At 45.0% G+C, this 18,286-nt stretch overlaps 1 protein-coding gene across 4 annotated transcripts in view; it reads left to right on the top strand.

Annotated features, from left to right (window-relative positions):
- Positions 1-1,319: 1,319 nt before the first annotated feature.
- Kirrel3 (kirre like nephrin family adhesion molecule 3) overlaps positions 1,320-18,286 on the top strand; it is a 537,752-nt gene continuing 520,785 nt past the window's right edge. For all 4 annotated transcript variants that reach the window (XM_090319700.1, XM_090319698.1, XM_090319699.1 and 1 more), the window contains exon 1: positions 1,320-1,652. In XM_090319700.1, coding sequence (XP_090175826.1) covers positions 1,598-1,652 — 55 coding nt within the window. In that variant the 5' untranslated portion in view covers positions 1,320-1,597. The remainder of the gene's footprint in view (positions 1,653-18,286) is intronic.

Here is an 18,286-nt window from a genome sequence, read left to right as displayed (position 1 = left end):
CTCTAGATGTGAACTCCTGAAGGCATCGGCTATATCTACTGTTTATTTCCCCCCACCCACCCTGTGGCTGCTTGTATTATAGGCATGCCTAAAAGGTCTGGCAGGTAAAAAGCATTCAAGATGAATTTGTGTTGATACTATGAAGGAAACAGAGTATGATTTGAGTGTGGATTTCATGACAGGCAAAAGACCTGAAGGTTCATCTCTTAGGAGACCATTGCCTGTGACCTTGGCCTCTCCTTCACAACCAGACTCCCAGCACCTCTGAGAGAAAAGCCACAGATGGAGTGATGGAGTGTTTGAGAGAGGAGACACTCTGCATGCCAAGAGACAGGCTGCTCCCTGTCCTCGTTAAGAAATACACAGACCAGGATAATAATAATAAATAGGTATGTGTCACATGCACCTACTTATTTCCCCTCTCCTTCCTGCCTTTTGTTTTCTAAGAGCAACGCAAAACAAACTGAAATCCAGACGTTCAGGTTTTATTATCTTCTTCCCTTAGTCTGCGAGAGAAAAAAAAAGAAAGAAAGAAAGAAAAAGAAAGAAAAGCAAATGCTTAATCTCAACTCCAGATTCTCAGGCTGCACACATTGGCCAAGTCTTTGCTGGGAAAAGATTCTTCTCCCCCTCCCTCCCTCCCTCCCCCCCACAACCTCCAGCCCGTCCCTCACCCCCAGCTCTCTTTCGGCCCAGTTTCCAATCCCTTATACAAACGCAAAGCATGTACATTTTAATGCATGCACATGCACACCCGTAACTTCATTCGTGCTAAACAACATTACATACATCTTGTGCGCGCACGCGCGCGCGCGCACACACACACACACACACACACACACACACACACACACACACAGAGTCAAAGCTTTACTCCGGGTTCATGCTGCTTTTTTTTTTTTTCAATCCATCGTGGGAACCAAAAGCTAAATATCCCACAATTTAGGGAAAAGAACACAGCGTCCCCCCCTCCAACCCCCCTGCTCTCCTTCACGCGTTCCCGCGCGCGCTCACACTCACACACACACACATACCCACGCGCGCTCCCGTCTTGCCAAGCTTCTCCCCCCCTCCAAGTGTTTCCTCTTTAATTATGACCTGTTTCCCCTCCCTCTCCCCCGCTCCCCGCCCCAGCTTCAGTGAAAGGAGCCCTTCTGTCACTCGTCACCCGCTCGCTCGCTCGCTGGCTGGCTGGCTGTGGGAGGAGCCCGCCGGAGGAGGAAGCCGTGTGCCTGGGATGCCAAGAGCCAGAGAATGGATCTGCTCCGACTAGGGACCTGGCTGAGCATCCCGACTTCTTCCCGTGGAAGCTGAAAAAAGAAAACCAGCCCATTCCTTCCAATCCCCCCCCCTGCTCCCCACCACCACGGAGGCACAAAGAGATTGAAGGGGTGGGGGTGGGTGGGGGGGCGCGCGCGCGCGGGGCTGGACAGGAGGGGAGACACAGACAGAGGAACCGACGCGGACCGACCGAATGACCAACGGATGGAGAAGAAGATCAGCTGCCCAGGCACCGGGGAGCCCAGCGGCTGAGGTCCAAGAGAAAACTATCTGCACCCCCAAGTTGCCCCGCCGGCTTGCCTCGCTGCGCTGAGGAATGAAACCTTTCCAGCTCGATTTGCTCTTCCTCTGCTTCTTCTTCTTCAGTCAAGGTAGGACCTGAGCGCTGCTGGGCTTGGAGCAAAGTCGGAGGGGTTTGAGAGGAGGGCGCCGGCGGAGGCAGGGAGAGGAACTAGGGGGCCCGGGGTGGAGGGGTTGGGGTTGGGGTGGAGAAGAGACAGGCTTAGGAAACTATGGAGAGGCACGGCGTGGTGGCTTCTTTGCCTTGGCGAATACACCATCATGGCACTGTTGCTTTGCGGTTGGAAAAGAAGGGGTTCCGAGAGCCTGGAAGGGAAAAGAAGGGGAAAGGGGGACGGATTTCTGGCCTCAATCGTCCACGTCCAACTCGAACTCGCCCATGCCAAGGAGTTCTTTTATACACCCTGTACGTTAATGAGGCAGTTTCTCTGTAGCCATTCCTATCCCCAACTTCGGGGCGCCTCCTCTTCAAGCCCAGGTTAGGGTAAGAAAGTGGAGATTTCAGCTCCACCGTTAAGGTCGCACTTGGCTGAATGTGTGTGGTTTGTACAGTTACAGAAAGAGGGCTGTTGTTATTCGGGAATGTACTTGTACCTTGTGTGTGTATATAGATGTGTGTGTGTAAGGGCTAGGGGTAATTTGCACTGGTGGGGAGAAGCTTGTAAGGAGTCTCATTTGATGGTGCAGACGTCCTCTACCCAGCTGAATTCGGGGATCCTCGCACAGTCCTGGATTCAGGGTACAAAAGAAAAGTTCTGCTGCTGATTGCTTCCTTTCTGCAGCCTGGCTGGACTCTTGGGAAAGAACTTTGTCACTTCTGGGCTTCTGGCCCACTGAGAACCCAGCTGGGCTCTCGCTGGTGGTTAAGAGAGGAGAGGAATTCTGGAGAAGGACTGAGAATGCCTCTGTAGTTAAAGGCATCAAAAGTCACCTGTGGAATTGAGTTGGAAGGGGACAAGTAAATCAGTTCCTTTCCCACTCTTTTGGAATATGCCAGTGTCGCTTCTGCCATCTGAGGCAGCATTTGTGCCAGGCAGCACAGCTCTTACAAGGGACAGGACTCTCTCAGAAAAAAAAAAAATCCACAACAGAGCAAGTCCATCTGTTGATTAAATGAAGGGTAAAAGTTTTCAGGAAAGCAGAGCATTGTCACGGGTGGCTGCTTTTGCAAGCAAACGGCGGCGTGTGTCCCTTGCTTCCAGTCAGATTGAAGCCAAATGTAGCAAAAGCAGCCCGCTTCCCTCCCCTTCCCTCTGGAGCTAGTGGTGGCTCTCCATGCAGTCAAACTTTGCTACTGATCCTCCTACTGAAACTTTCTGGGCTCTTTCTTTCCCCATAGGAGTTGTGTATAATGGCTTTGCAGAATCTGTACACACACACATACATGCACGATCGTGTGTTCATATGGCTGTGTGCATCTCACCAAGGTTCCCTAAAGCAGCAGGCAGATAAACTCCTTCCTCAGGGTTTTCAGACTGAATGAGGAAGAACTATTCCAGAATACTGGTATAGAGATAGACACAGTTACATTATCTTTTTGTGAAATTACCCTCTTTTCAAGGATGCGTCTGTGCGCTTGCGCATGCAGACGCACACACACAGTACAAACACACACTCACGTGCATGCATATACACATTGACTTCCATTCTTCTTTGCCTCTCTCCCACCAGTTCACTCAAGAAGTTGTATAGAATCCCTGAGACCAGGAAGGGATCATCTCAGCAATTTCTACCCTTATAGCATGCAGGCATGTGTACACACACACACACACACACACACACACCCCTATTTGTATGGGTTTAGTGCAATTATTAGCCAGCCTGCTATATTTTGGGAGCTTGATCTGTACTTCCGCTCTAGCATGAAAAGCCTATAGTTAGCTGTCTAAGTGCTTCTCTGTCTGTCTGAGCCATTATGGTATGCATTTTCAACTGAGCGTACTCCTTTCTCAGTACCAATCTCTTTTTCTTGATAGCCTCAGATGAATCTTTAAATATTTACTTGCAGTAGCTAAATGCTCCATTTCATCTACCCTTAGCCCCTAGAGCAATGGAAAGAAACTATGGCGTCAAAGCACCCAAGTATCCTGAGTTTGGCCAAAAATGCTGACCCTGTCAATGGTCCATGGGCTTCTCAGATGTAGCCAATCAGAATAACAGAATAGCAGAGTAAACAATATCTCACTATCGGAATGAAAGGCCAAGGGGAAAGATGATTGATGGACTTCATTATGATGTGGTATGAATAACTTTTGAATTGATCTCTGATTTTTTTTTGAAAATGTGGTTTGGCGTATTGTAAATTCCCTCAGAGGATTCTACTCGACCTTCCTTCTAGAGCTGCTTAGCTCCAGTATTGGTTTCCTACCCTACCTCATCTCATATACTCATCCCGTTACTAGCCTGAACATAACCACTTTCAACAGGATATAAGAGGACTCACCCATGTGGCTGTAAATGGCCTCCACTGTGGTTCCCCCCCCCCCCCGACTGAGGATGAAGGTTGCAACATACACACAATCCAGTTACCCCTACAGAGTCACCTGCCCAACCCTTCCCTCCCTCCTACACCCGTATCCTCCCAGCATGCTTTTCCAAGGAAATGTGAAGAGGGTCAGGGCAGTCCCCCCTCTCAAAGAGAATCAAGTGTCCAAGGTCTCTTTAAAACCTTACCTGGCATACTAGCAGCATGGCCATCTGCTACCCAACACTTTCACTGCTTGAGTCCTGGGAATACAGTTCCTAAGCTTCCTGCCTCACAGGATCTCACCTGCTCCAAACGCTGCTCTCAGGACTTGAATAATAAACATGAACATCCAAAATCCATTTCAACCATCCCTCCCCTCCAGATTCGTTGAATAGTCACCTTTACTTTTCCCTTGAACCTTACAAGAGAACACAAATTAATACATAATTAATGTCAGTAATGTGCTGTGTGCTTATTCTTTCAAAGTTGGGGCTTCTGGTACAGACGGAGATCAACTATTTCTTTATCTTTCTTAAGGTGGCAGTAGAAAGGCTAAATGGCATTCTTCCATTCTCACTCTGCCAAATGTCCCTGGGCTTGGCTCCCAATAGGGGATGGAGAGCTGCCAGTGTGTGCTGTTTGTGGGTTTCTCTCTTGCTGGGGATGCCTCTTCCTTCAGCTGTCAGGACGTTCGTTCGTGCTTTGTACCGAGAGGGATAATGTCACAGCACAATTTGCCTCCTGTGGAGAAACGGCATGTTCTGCCCCTGGGTGAAGAAGAATCGATTCTCTTGTCATCCATAAACTTAGAACTTGCTATATATATATTTTCCCCTTTATCATTTCAGTTCATCCACAACTATGCCCTTCCCTATCCTCCTTCATCTCCAAGCCTCATCCTATCCATCCTGCACACACACACACACACACACACACACACACACACACACACACACACACATACACACGTGCACACGCATGCAAGGACTCTTATCACATCTCAAGTTCTGACAGAGTGTGTGGGGTGTGTGGCCGTGCAGACTTGGTGGCTTCTACTTCTGATTTTGGAAGAGATTTCACCACTCTGATATTCTGAGCAGTATTCCCAGAGTGTCCCGCCATGCTTAGTATCTTGGTGGTTCACAAGATTCTAATTCTGCTGGACTCAGATGACACGTTGGATTGCACATGCTTGCAAGTGAAACTGAAAATGTTGTCACCTGTTAATGTCATCCCTGAGCTGAGGATTTATCTTGGGGGAGGGGAGCTGGACCATGTCTTTATGGGAGAAAGAATCTAAGCAGCTAATGTGTTCTTCTGATTGGCAGGAAGCATTCAAATGACAGTGAGGTGCTCATCTGATGGGAACTACTATCGTCACATAAATCTCTGGGGAAAAAACTGTGTCAAGTAGACAGCAGGGTGAACCAGGGTGCGTGGGGAGAACTGGCCAGGGTACTAGGGTTGTGTGGACAGCAGAAAACATGGAAAGGAGGACAGATTGCGGGATGTTCAAAGTTCTCAAGAGCAAAAGAAGGAGAGAAGAAAGGAGCGAAACCAGAGAGACCATACATCCTTCAGGAGTGGCCCAAGAGGAAAAGGAGGAGTAGAAATCCTTAAACCAAAAGGATCAGAAAAAGAAACTGGGGGGAGTGAGTAGCAAATTTGGAAACATTTAACCTTATCCAGAAATGTCATATCACAAAGAGGAGACTAAATAATAATGTGTGCTTCCCCCCCCCCCCTTGGCAGTCCAGAAGAGGAAAAAAAATCACTTCATTTGTCCTGGGAAAGTTAATGCACAGGGTACAGGGCTTGTGGGACAACATTTTCTTTTAAACACATCTTCTGGATGGGCTGCTCTGCCTTCCTCCCAACCGGGAGCCTTCAGGGATCAACCCAGACCTATTGAAAACTGGAAAAGGAACACCCCAGGGGGAAGAGAGTGTGTGGGTGTGGTCAACGCCTTTGGATTTCAATAAGAGGACATCACCACACCACAGCCCCCCTCTTGAGTGTATGAAGGAGGATCTGGCTTGGAACATGGCAGCACTGAGCTAGGCAAAGTACCAAGAAACAACAGCCCTGCTGGTGTGTGCCTGTGTTTGTGGAATCCAGGGCCAGCAGGAGATGGGGTGGAGCAAGGGATTAGCCCTGAAGATGCAATTTTTTCCTTTTTGTTCAACCCAGTGGGGTGACTTAGACAGTATTATATTGCAACTCCCCCCCAAAAGCGCATGAATAATCCAGAGGGAATTCAAGAGATTTCAATAGCAAAATAATAACAATACTAATGATACCTTTGATTTGTGAAGTACTTTTCTTCCAAGGAGATAAAAAGATAAACTGTTTTGGAAACATGAACAAGAAAAAAAGAAAATTGCCTATGATAGAGGAGTGGGGAGAAGGGCCAAGAACACTTGTTTTGGGGTCTGGATGTAGATGGGGGGATGTGTGCAAGTGGGGAGGAATGCGATGGATGAGAGACATTATTCTTCAGCTACAGTTCCTGTTCTTGGAGGATGTTGTGGTGACTTCTGGGTGTTAGGTGGTGGTGTTTGTGATTTTGCTCTTTGAAAAGGTTGTGTTCTTTTGTTGTTTGATTGGTTTGGGGGTTTTTTTTGGCCTTTTTAAACCAAGGTCCATCAGGAGAGAGGGTGACCCTTGAAGGCATACTGTTACCTGAAAATGGAAATACATAAATTTAGTAGCTGTGTAGCTTCAGAAGATGATGAGCTTACATTATATTTGCCAGATAGGAGCTAACCCTTCTATTAATTACAATAAAAAATACATGAAAAAAAAGGATGATGAGCTTGACTTTGAAGGTGCTTTGGGAGGCAGGGCACCAGAGAACCAGTTTCCCATTGAGGCCAATGGACAGCTCAGAATGTGTGAAGCAAGGTTTGGCTTGGGAAAGAGGGATTGTCTGTTTCTTGGGGTTGCATGTCCCATCAGCTTCTATACACAAGTGTATAGAAGAGCAAAGCCTGCCAGTATGCCAGCCCATCTTTCTATGGCTTCTCTCTGCATTGTAAATAGAGTGGGTTTTATTTCCAGTTAAGAGAATGAGGCAAGAGCAGCCCGTATGGCAGGGCAATACCATTCTATGTTTCTTCATGTGTCATCTTCTTTGCCCAAGGGAAAAAGCAGAATTTACCCAGTTAGGTGTGCATGTCAAGTGAGAATATAGATGCTTAGATCACAGGAATGCTTCTCTCCCAGACAAGCAAGGAAGACAGGCAGTGCCCTGCTTTCTGACAAAGTTTTTTTGCTTTTGTTTGTTTGTTTATTTGTTTTGCTAACCATGCCAGGGCTTCTGCTTCCACCCTGTCTCAGAGCCCACTCCAGTGCCACAGTTAGGAGTCCGATAAAAGCTGTAGGGCTTTGCCATATGTCTTTTGTTCCACTTATCATGTATTGTCATTCATTCTCCTTCTACTGAGGGAGCTAAGGATCCAGTATCTCTCTCTCTCTCTCTCTCTCTCTCTCTCTCTCTCTCTCTCTCTCTCTCTCTCTGTGTGTGTGTGTGTGTGTGTGTGTGTGTGTGTTTCTGTTGCCTCTCCTCCCAATGGTAAAAATAAGTATTCTGGCTGTATACTTCTAGAAGTCAGTAAATGTCAATATTGGATAAGTGTTTCCTTTCTATCACTGCAATTTAGCATAAGCTGCTTGGAAACAAATGTCTTCGGTAAGCATACAGTGTTTCAGTGAGTACACAGTCAACACCACTATGAGGATTAAATAAATGTCAGCATTCCCCTGGTATACTTGGTAACAAGCTGAAAGCCTTGGAACAATTGGTCAGCACTGTAGATCCAGGACCATTCTGAGTTCTTCTCCTGGGGGCCCAGTAGGGCTCCACAGAGTGAAAGAGAGACCACTATCTGGATCTTTCCTGGGTGGGGGAACTCTGCCAATTAATGATACAGACCAACAGACACCCCTTGTTAAGATGTAATGTCTTTGGAACTTTGTGAGCAAATCCACCACCATTCTCAAATGGGCCCCTCAATCTTCTACTGGCTGCCCATGACCTCAAAGGCAAAGCCAGGCAGACATATCTGAATTTGCTTTTCACTGAAACTGAACTGCCAGGGTCTGAATGTATCCATTTTAGATGTACCCAGATGGATTGCTTTCTGAGTCTGAGTCTGAGTCTGGTTGTTGCAAGTTCAGATTCTCTGTAGAAATTGGAGAGAATCTGAGGCTGCGAGTTGTAGCAAATACAAACTCATTTTCCCCAGACATTCCATTGAGTCTGGTGCTTTGATGGCTCAAATGTCTTGCTTCTTCTTTCATGACCAAATAGCATTTTGTGACACTGACGCTCAACCATTAGACGCTCAAAAAACACTCACTGTGACTCTAATGTGTGGTAGGCACTGGGCCAGAAGGCTTGGAGTCCATGATAGCTGAGACATTCTCCATTTCTATACAAGAGCTCTCTGGCTTGGTAGGGAACAGACATACCCATTTAGGTTACAGTAAGATGAGTTCAGAAAGATCATGATTTGAGAATAAACTGGAACTTACCAGGAGGATATCAGAAAAATCTACATGGAGGAAGGGGCAGTTGTGCTTGATCTTAAAGAATGACTAAAAGTCCTCCAGATAAAAAACATGGGGCGGTCCCAGCTGTTACTTATGAATTTACATAAAAGCACAAAGATGGAGCAGAATGTGATATGCACAGAAACATGGAAGATAGGTGACTAGAATGTGGATATGCTAGGAAAGAAAGCTGAACACTTGGAAATAATCAGTGTGTGTGTGGCCACAGAGATTGTGGTAAATCTTTTGAGAATGGACTGAAAGAATTAAGTCAAGCAGGGTACGGTGGCTCACACCTGTAATTCTAGCTACTCAGGAAGCTGAGATCTGAGAATCAAGGTTCAAAGCCAGCCCAGGCACGTGAGACTCTTATCTCTAATTAACCACTAGAAAACCAGAAGTGGGGCTGTGGCTCAGAGTTGAGGCAATAGCCTTGAGCTGAAGAGATCAGGAACAATGCACAGGCCCAGAGTTCAAACCCCATGACCCATTAAAAAAAAAAAAGTAACAAAAAAACAACCATGGTTAGTAGTTTGAGGAGAAGGTTTATAGTCCTCTCAATGTCATGGGCTTGGGGATCAACATGCTATTTATTTTCTTAGTATTCCCTGTATTGCTGAAAAAAATGTAGAATTGAGTGGAAATCTCTCTTCCTTCATAGCTGGTATATAAAAAGGTAGAAAAAGTGAGCTGGAGAAGAATAATGCGGAACTGATCTCACCCTATTGGTGTACCTTCTAGAGTGAGTGGCAGCAGGGCAGAAGCTGATAACAGAAAGGATAGGCTTATGAGAGGTATGTTAGCTAAAGAATGTGGAAGAGGATACAGACTGTCCAGAAACAGGGACTGCTGTGTCTCTTGGGTTGTGGGTGAATGGAATACATGGAAGAATGAGATTTACTTAGTGCTGGCACCCATGGAGGTTGAAGACAATAGTAAAGATGAGGAGAAGACCAGAAAGATGGACAAGACAGAGAAAAGAGGAATGCAAGACATACCTGGGGATATTTTGTTGATGATGTCTGTCTTGCTCTCAAGAGAAATCCAAGCTGTACTGCCTTTGGAGAAACAAGGTTACAAGGCAAATGACTCTATCCAGAAACTAAAGACATGCTCTATTTGACTCTCATGCCAAGTACTTTGCATCCAAGTGTAGAGCATGCCATCAGATGTACCCGTGCGCTCTGCACTTTGGTCTGTTCTCTTTATAAGCTAGTGGGGATTGACAGAAAAAAGTCAATGGGGAAATGTTGGTGATGTTGTCGAAATTCTGGATATTTACTTCATGTGCCTAAGACCAGCCAGTTGAACAGTCTCCCATTGCTGCAAGTGTTTTTAGAGAAGAATACAGACCCTGAGAAACAGAGGACCCTTCCTCCTAAGAGCTGGTTGAGAGTAGCCAAAAAACACCAAAGACTCCCCAACTTCACAACTCTCTGAGTAGTTCTCTTAGAGGCAATCAATCTATTTATTTGTAATAATACTCAAATTAGATGATTCTCTCTCTCTCTCTCTCTCTCTCTCTCTCTCTCTCTCTCTCTCTCTCTCTCTCCCCCCCCCCCATCTCTGGTCTTTCTCTGTGGCTGTCTGTCTGTCTGTCTCTGTCGCTGTCTCCCTGTCCATCTGCCTCTCTATATCTCTCTGCTAGCATGTTTTACTTTAGGTAGGCACCTAGGCAAGTTCCTTTGGTTACAATTGATGATGATGGCGGTGGTGGTGAACCAATAAGCATGTTTTGATCATGACTACGATGATAATTAGCATCCGTATGAAGCATCACAAGTTATATACTTCGTTTCATCACAATGATAGTAAGGAGACGGGTAAGATGCTATCCTGCCATTTGTGTCACCACGATCCTCCACCGAGCTGGCTCACTGTTTTATGTGTGTCAATGCTAGATCCCAAGTCATATAAGTCATGGTAATAGAATCTGTAGGCCTCTCTAGCACCCAGGCTTAGGGCAGAACTTAAGGGGTCCCTCTGAATATCAAGAGGCTGAGCCATAGAGTTGATCTTCAAACAGTAACTCAGCACTGAGCTTTATTTCTTTTTACTCCAGACTTTCTCTGAGGTAGTCTTTTATCTGTCTGAAATCCAGCCTGAGTCCTTGAGGACTCCAAGATGCCAGGCCACCGTGGCTTTGAAAGTGACAGAGCCAAACAGTAATCAAGGAGATAGCACTTGGCTAGCTCCTTTTGTCACTTCCCTCCCACACACACCTCTGCACCTCTCCCCATCTCTCTCTCTCTCTCTCTCTCTCTCTCTCTCTCTCTCTCTCTCTCTCTCTCTCTCTCTCTCTCTCACACACACACACACACACACTGCAAGGAAGCAAGGCACTTTTCATTGCTTGATTAAACTCATCTATGTCTTTTTAGCATTGCTGGTGTTAGTACACCATTGGGCTCCTATACAGAACAAATGTTCTATGAACAAATGAACAAATGTTGAAACATCAGGTACAGAAAGAAGAGGGAGAGCAAGAGCTATCACTTAGGCAGGAATGTTGTGGGACCCCCTGCCTGGAGGCAGAGGAAAGCTGAAAGTTCATTTAGAGCTGAAGAAAGTGATTCTTCTTTGACAAAGGCTTGACTTCCCATTAGGTCACCAGGGACACTGGCAAGAGAAACTTCCTCTGGCATGCCACCTAGTCCTGAGCTTCGGCAAGAAACCACCATGCCCTTCTGTTCTTTAAGGCCTGTCAGTGCCCATTTCTGTCAATCACCTGTAAATGCACAGGTGACTCCACTCCAGCGCAGTGTGACAGTCCACCTGTCACCCTCGGCAATGCTGGGAGCTATGACAGCTTCGGAGTCACACTGGGGCCTGCTTGGCTCACGGCACAGAAGCAGGTGTTGAGGGGACCAAAAGTTACAGCAGGAATACAGCATCACTGCATCACTCACTAGGACTCTCATCCTCTGGGGCTTCACTTCCCTGGTGGCTAAGAGACACCACCAGTGAATCCCCAAATAGCTTTGTTCCCCATCACCTGGAACCTGTAGTTTTCTATGCCTCCCTTATAAGATATTGGGGTCTGTTCCATCTCCATAGGGAGCTATATTTCTCCGAGGTGCTGGCCTCTGAAGCCATCTTCTTACGCCGGATGCCACATCCACGGGGTGGGGAAAGTACTGGAAAAAGATTCTTTCCTGGTGGCTTCTACATCCAGGAAAGGATGGAATGTTTTGGCATGTCTAGTGAGGACTGCAGTTCCTAAGTCAGCCTGATGGTGGCAGCAGCTACGCTTGCAAAGCCCCAGAGTGAGTGAACCCAGAGCAGGCCAGGCAGACAGGCCCTGTGGTCCAGGAACTGGATTGTCTGGAACTAAAGCTGGGACCTGAGAGAGGGTATTAAATGGGTTCTGGGTGGTGAGGCCGGAGGTCTCTCTCCCTCTCTGGAGGCTGGATTCCTCTCTCTTCTTGAGTCTGCTGGATGAGAGCGGTGGTATGAGAAATCCTTACTTATGATATCCTCCCCGGCAGAAATACTAATATGTGATGGCATCATTATTTGGAAAGGAAAGGAAAGGAAAGGAAAGGAAAGGAAGAAAGAAAGAAAGAAAGAAAGAAAGAAAGAAAGAAAGAAAGAAAGAAAGAAAGAAAGAAAGAAAGAAAGAAAGAAAGAAAGAAGGAAAGGAAGGAAGGAAGGAAGGAAGGAAGGAAGGAAGGAAGGAAGGAAGGAAGGAAAGAAAGAAAGAAAGAAAGAAAGAAAGAAAGAAAGAAAGAAAGAAAGAAAGAAAGAAAAGAAATCAACGTGAGCTGCAGCTGTTAGAAAGATTGTCCTTTAGGCAAGGTAGCAGGCCTGGAAGAGGGTGTATTGTGTTCTACAGAAGGGAATGGTGTCATGTTGGTGACCCCAATAATTCACCATCGTGTTTTCCTACCTGTAGAGAATTATGAGTCGAGATGTAGCTGAGACCCCAGATTCGACTCAGCTGCAGCAAACTAAGGTATAGGATGAAGGAGGCTGGGAACTCGTCATCAGAGCCATAGATTTCCCTGCCCGGGTTGCTTATCGCTCTGGCCCTTTATGTTCTCTGGCTTCTCTGGTATCATGACCTCACTTGAGGTTTGGGCCCACAGTAGGATATTCTGTGCAGCTTTCCCAGGGCCAAGCAGATCTTCGCCTGGCTCACTGTCAAGTCACTGCTGCTGTTTCTGGAATCAGGAGAGCTGCCTCTTGCCTGGTGGTCTACATAGTGCTCTTTCCTCCTAAGGGGGGAGTGGAGAGTGGCAGCAGAGAAGGTTGTTCACTTCACCAGACTGAGAGATCTAGTGGCACATGACCAAAAATCTCTTGAGTATCTCTTGGTGAAGAATATTTTTGTTTTGTGCATGAGGTTTGTAAACCTTTACACACTGGATTGTGATTGTCTGTGGTCAGAGAGAGGTGTTAGTGCATAGGGTGAAAAGTTGCTGGAAAATGATAGGGGATTAATTCATCCCCAAATTAACCACTGTTCTACCCACAAGTTGTATGACCTTGGTTGTATTGCCGTCCTGGCCTTTGCTTTGGCCACCTACCTGCTTTCCTCTCCCATTCACAAGACTTCCATGGGGGTTTTTATAATCCCTTCCTGGAAAGCTGCAGTGAGGAGGGAAGGAGCAGTAAGAAACACATCAAACCTGTAACAGTCTCTGCCTGCTGACCTCATGCTTTTCTCTTTCCTGCTCTGAAGGCTGTGATACCTGAATGGGATCCATTGTGAAGGGGCCATTCAGGTCTGTACACTGGTCCTCTGTTGAGCTTTGCATTCATTGCCTAAGGTAGCCTCGCATTGCGTCTTAATAAAGCATCCTGTACCCACTGGTGGATGAAAAACTACTGAGGCTTAGACACCATCTGGACAGATCCCAGAGGCCTTGTTGTCAGTCCATTTGCAAAGAATTCCAGACAATGACAGGGCCCTGGACTGCTGTATGACAGACACTGAGCCACAGAAACCCTAGACTGGCCTATGCCAAAATCCTGCACAGAGTCGGTTTTGTCCTCTATCTTTCCTTTCATCTGCTTGATCTTTCCTAACAGTTCTTCATAATTTCTAGCATATGGGCTGGAGATATAATAATTTAAAAAAAAAGGAAAATACATCTCCAATACAAAAGGCTAAAGAAGACTTTGAGAAGCATTTATACATGGTTCGTGGCAGCTTTTTCTCTCTACCATCCACCCTAGTCCAGTTCAGCTTAACATTTTGAGAGCCTAATGCTGATTTCCTAACAATAATCCATCACTCCCAGCTTCCCCACTCCATTCCAGTGGATTGCTTTTTAACAAATCCTATTCATTGGGAGAGGTTAGCCTCTCTGTGCTGTGCTGGAAGAAAGGGGCTATTTTACATAAAAAGGCATTCCAGGACATCAAAACCCTTCTTTTTGTCAAGTCTAGAAGAGTAAAAATGTCAGGAAACTACATGGTTCTGAAATGATTAATAATGGTCTTTAAGAAGAAATTTTTTTTAAAAAAAAGGAAAGAAAGAAAAGCTCTTGGAATGTAAGAGAGCCTGAATGTCGTTCAGCTTATGATTCTCCTCACTTTGGTTCTGGCAGACAACTTTACCTGGCATCAGAAATCATTGTGGAAGATGGCACGTTTCTACCTAGGCCACACTTAAAATCATAATATCGGCTTAAGATAGACACTGTAAACTGGCAAAACATGAACGTTCTCTGAAATTTTAAAATCACCCTTCGCTGCAATCAGAAGAATGCAAGGGCAGACAGATCTGGGCATGAAAGACATCAGAGTCTTTCCTTTTATTCGGTGGCTTGATGCCTTCAGTGAAACACACAGATGCCGTCAGCTGTGGCCAGGAATCCAAAGCCACATGGATGCCCCTTTTGCAGTGTCTGAGCTTTGCTATTGGTTACCTCTTCATCAAACCAGGGTGGAAGAATTCATAGGTAGAAATCGGGCATTTTATGTGAAAAGCACACAAAATACCATCCAGGCAAACATGGCATTCCTAACCTCTGTGCTTCCACTAAAGCAATCAGAAACCTACATTTCTCTTTTTGTCATAATAAAAGGCTTTTCTAAAGCAGAATGCCACCAACTTGTGCACTGCTGTTTGTTTTTAATTGTCTTGCTTGAAGTCAAGTACTAGGGCTCACATCTAAAATTTTAGCTACTCAGGAGATTGATATTTGAGGACCAAGGTTTGAATCCAGCTTGGTGGGAAAATCCATGAATCTTGTATCTCAAACAAAATAGCTGAAAGTGGAGCTGTGTCTTAAATAGCCTTGGGACAGCTCTTAGGCCCTGAGTTCCAGCCCCAGTGTTCTTTCTCTCTGTCTCTGTCTCTGTCTCTGTCGCTTTCACACACACACACACACACACACACACACACACACACTCACACACACAGGTCTTAGTCTTCTTATGTTGTTACCTTTGGGCATACTATGGAATCTTCTGGATTTTCTCACTCACAATTACAGAGAAGGAAGAAGGTTAAACATTGATATAGTTCTCGATTTGTAGGCCCAGACTGCATTTCTGTGTTCCTGGCAGGGTAGCGCTTACATATGTCAATGGAAATACTAGACCCTTAATATTCTTCCCAGAGTCCCTCTCAGGTCCTCTGTGTGAGCGGCAGGAGCATTTTCAGTAGCTACAACATTATCTGGGAAATACTTAGAAATGCAAATTGCTGGGCTTCAGCCTAGACCTTCTAAATCAATGCCTCTGAGACTTGCCCCAGCAACCTATGTTTCACCGCCTCCAGTTGATGCTGAGGCACACTTAGCCTTGAAAAGGATGCTGCTCACACCTGGATCTTATTATGTGCCACACCTTGTTCCTTCCTCTCCACTTCCCTAGAAGCACCGCTGAGACTGAGTCCACAGGGGGTTTGAGAGTCATTTCTAACGAGAGGATTTAAGGTGACTGGTGGGAGCTGCTTCTAAGGGTGTTTGTTACCTTACCTTAGGGTAGCTTGCAGATCGTGTGGGAACTAGGGAGTTAGGCTCAGCCGTGGATATGGGAAACAAAGCTGATGATAAGGGCAAGGATGTAGGATTTGGAACATGGTAGCTTTGCCAGTCTGTTCTTAATTTCATTGCCTTCGTTCTTCCTTGATTGGCAAGCATTCAAGAGCACATCCTTGGAGTGTGGCTTGCAGCTCTGTCCCACCTCTGTAGGACTCAGGGAGGCTGTGCAGTGATCTATGCTGACAAGAAAGAATACAGCTAGGGCCTGTCATAGATTTCCTCCTACCTGCACTTGACGACGATTATTTTAAACTCAACACAGTACACCTAAGACACTTATGTCCATAAAGGATAGATTTCCTGCTTTGTATGGGAAAAGATTCAGAATGTATATCATAATGTATCAGGGAATTCTTGTTCCGTATTTTTGGGGGAGAGAGAGAGGAATTTTCAAGGTCAACACGACCACAGACATTCATATTCATTTCATTGTGAACTGGGATCTGCTTGCTGCTTACTGTCATTTTATTTTTCAATTTATAAAAAAGGATGCTCTCATTACTAGGCCTCTGGGCTCTTTCTTCAACCCAGATCACTAAAGGGAAACCAAATCCATAAGCTGATGAATCCAGAAACCAAGAGGAGGGTCAGGGGAGCCAGTGGTCGATTTAAAGGCCTCCTTACAACATTCTCTAGTTTGGATTGCGAATATATATATATATATATATATATATATTAGAGACTTATCTGGTAAGACTTAGTCTCCAGAGTAATGATATGAGGAGGTGGTAGAACCTTTAAGATATGGAAATTAGTAGGAGGTCTTTAGGTTGTTGGGGATATGTCCTTGAAAAGGATTCTGGAACCTTGAACTACTCTCTGTAGCTTTCTGGCCATGAAGGAGCAATTTTTCTTTATTATAAACTTCCCAGCAGGATATGCTGTCTGCTATAGACTCTGAAACAATGGGTCTGCACAGTTATGGACTGGAACTTTCATAAGTTATACTGATGGAACGCTAACTACCCCAGCCACAAGGGCTTTGGTGCATGCCTTATGCACATACCCAGATGTCCAAGGGATCTAAAGAAGCAGGCACAAGGAGAAACAGACACAGGTGGTTGTTATGCTGATTAGAGGAGCAAGGTGGGTGGACAAAGAGAACAAAGAATGAATATCAGTGTGAGAAAGACTTTGGCCTTTGGATGTCAAGAACACAAGGTTCAATAGCCACAGCTTTATTTCTCTCTGATCCAAATGAAGACTTACAGCAGTGGGTGAGGATGAAGGGATGAAGGGCATTCCTTACATTCACAAAAGCTCTGCAATGAACTTGACCTGGCCAGATGGGCAGATATGGAAGCATAAAGTTCTCTGTCTTCTGGTTTTCTATCACTCTGGTTTACCTCTTCCCATGGACTCAGCTACATCTATCTGGTAGGGAAATGTCCTTTATTTTCTTCCCCAGTAGTTCAGGGAAGAACCCTCCCTCCCCTTTTCACATTCCTCTATCGAAAGTTCTAGTGGTTCTTGTAATAGAAGAATGGAGTGACTTGTTTCCTATGGTCTTCCTTTCCAGAACTTCTGGAAGTCATAGCTTTCTTGTGAAATGCCTGCTTTGAATCTGGATATGCGGGGCCGGGTGGGGGGGCTCAACACAGTATTTCTTTCTTCTTTTTCTTGACATACATTTGTTGTACTAAGGGGTTTTCACTGTGATGTTTCTATGCATGTAAAAAAATATAACTAGATTCAACTCATCCTATCATTCTCTCTGTCCCATTCCTTCTTACAACATTTTCAACAAATTCCATTGTCCTATTTTTATACATGCAAAGATAGTTTGTTGGTCATATTTATCCTCATCTACCTTCTTCATTAGTCCTTCTTCCTCTCACTGGTACCTCCCCTCCCAGTCTGAGCTTGTTTTACTTTCCTGTCTTTCAAGTATTTTCAGGGTATATTAAATATACCCAGGGGAATTTCACCATATTTCAGATGATGTGCATATATTTTGTTTTGCTCAAAATAATCCTATTATTTTCTCTTCCTCCACCTCCTATTCCCTATTGATCAACAGTTTTTATTGAGGTTCCTTATGTTGTTTTTATACATAGTTAAACTGTATTCTGAAATTATTCACCCTCTGTTTTTCTTTTTTTCCCAGTCCCCTTCTCCTTATCCTGCTAATACCTAAAACTAGAATGATGTTTTGTGCATGTTTATGTGTGTATACAGTGTATTTCATATATATTGGTTTACTCTCCTTTAGATACAGAGTCCTATAAGTTTATAGATTATAGGTGTATTTTTAAAGAAGCTCCATACTAATTCCCATAATTTTTGCACTAGTTTACATTCAGTAGAACAACATAAAAGTGTTCCATGTTTGTTTTCTTGATTCTGGCCTGAGTGAGATAGAATCTCGGCGTGGTCTTGATTTGTGTTTTTGTAGCTAAGGATGTTGAACATTTCATGTATCTATCAGCCATTTGTATGTCTTCTGAGAATGTCCTGTTCAGTTGCCTTCCCCACATATTAATTGGATTATTTTTATCTTGGCTGCTCCATTTTTTTGAACTCTTTATATATCTTAGGTATTAATCCCTTATCTGTTGCCTAGTTGGTGAAGATTTTCTTCCATTCTGTGGATTGTCTCTTGGTCTGGTAATTGTTTCTTCTGCTGTGCAGACGCTTTTTAATTTTATACAGTCCCAATTTGTCAATTCTTGTTCTTGTTTTCCGG

The sequence above is a fragment of the Megascapheus bottae genome, chromosome 27, assembly GCF_031878675.1.
Source record: "Megascapheus bottae isolate mThoBot1 chromosome 27, mThoBot2.hap1, whole genome shotgun sequence".
NCBI lineage: Eukaryota > Metazoa > Chordata > Mammalia > Rodentia > Geomyidae > Megascapheus > Megascapheus bottae.
This window is presented reverse-complemented; position numbering and strand designations above follow the sequence as displayed.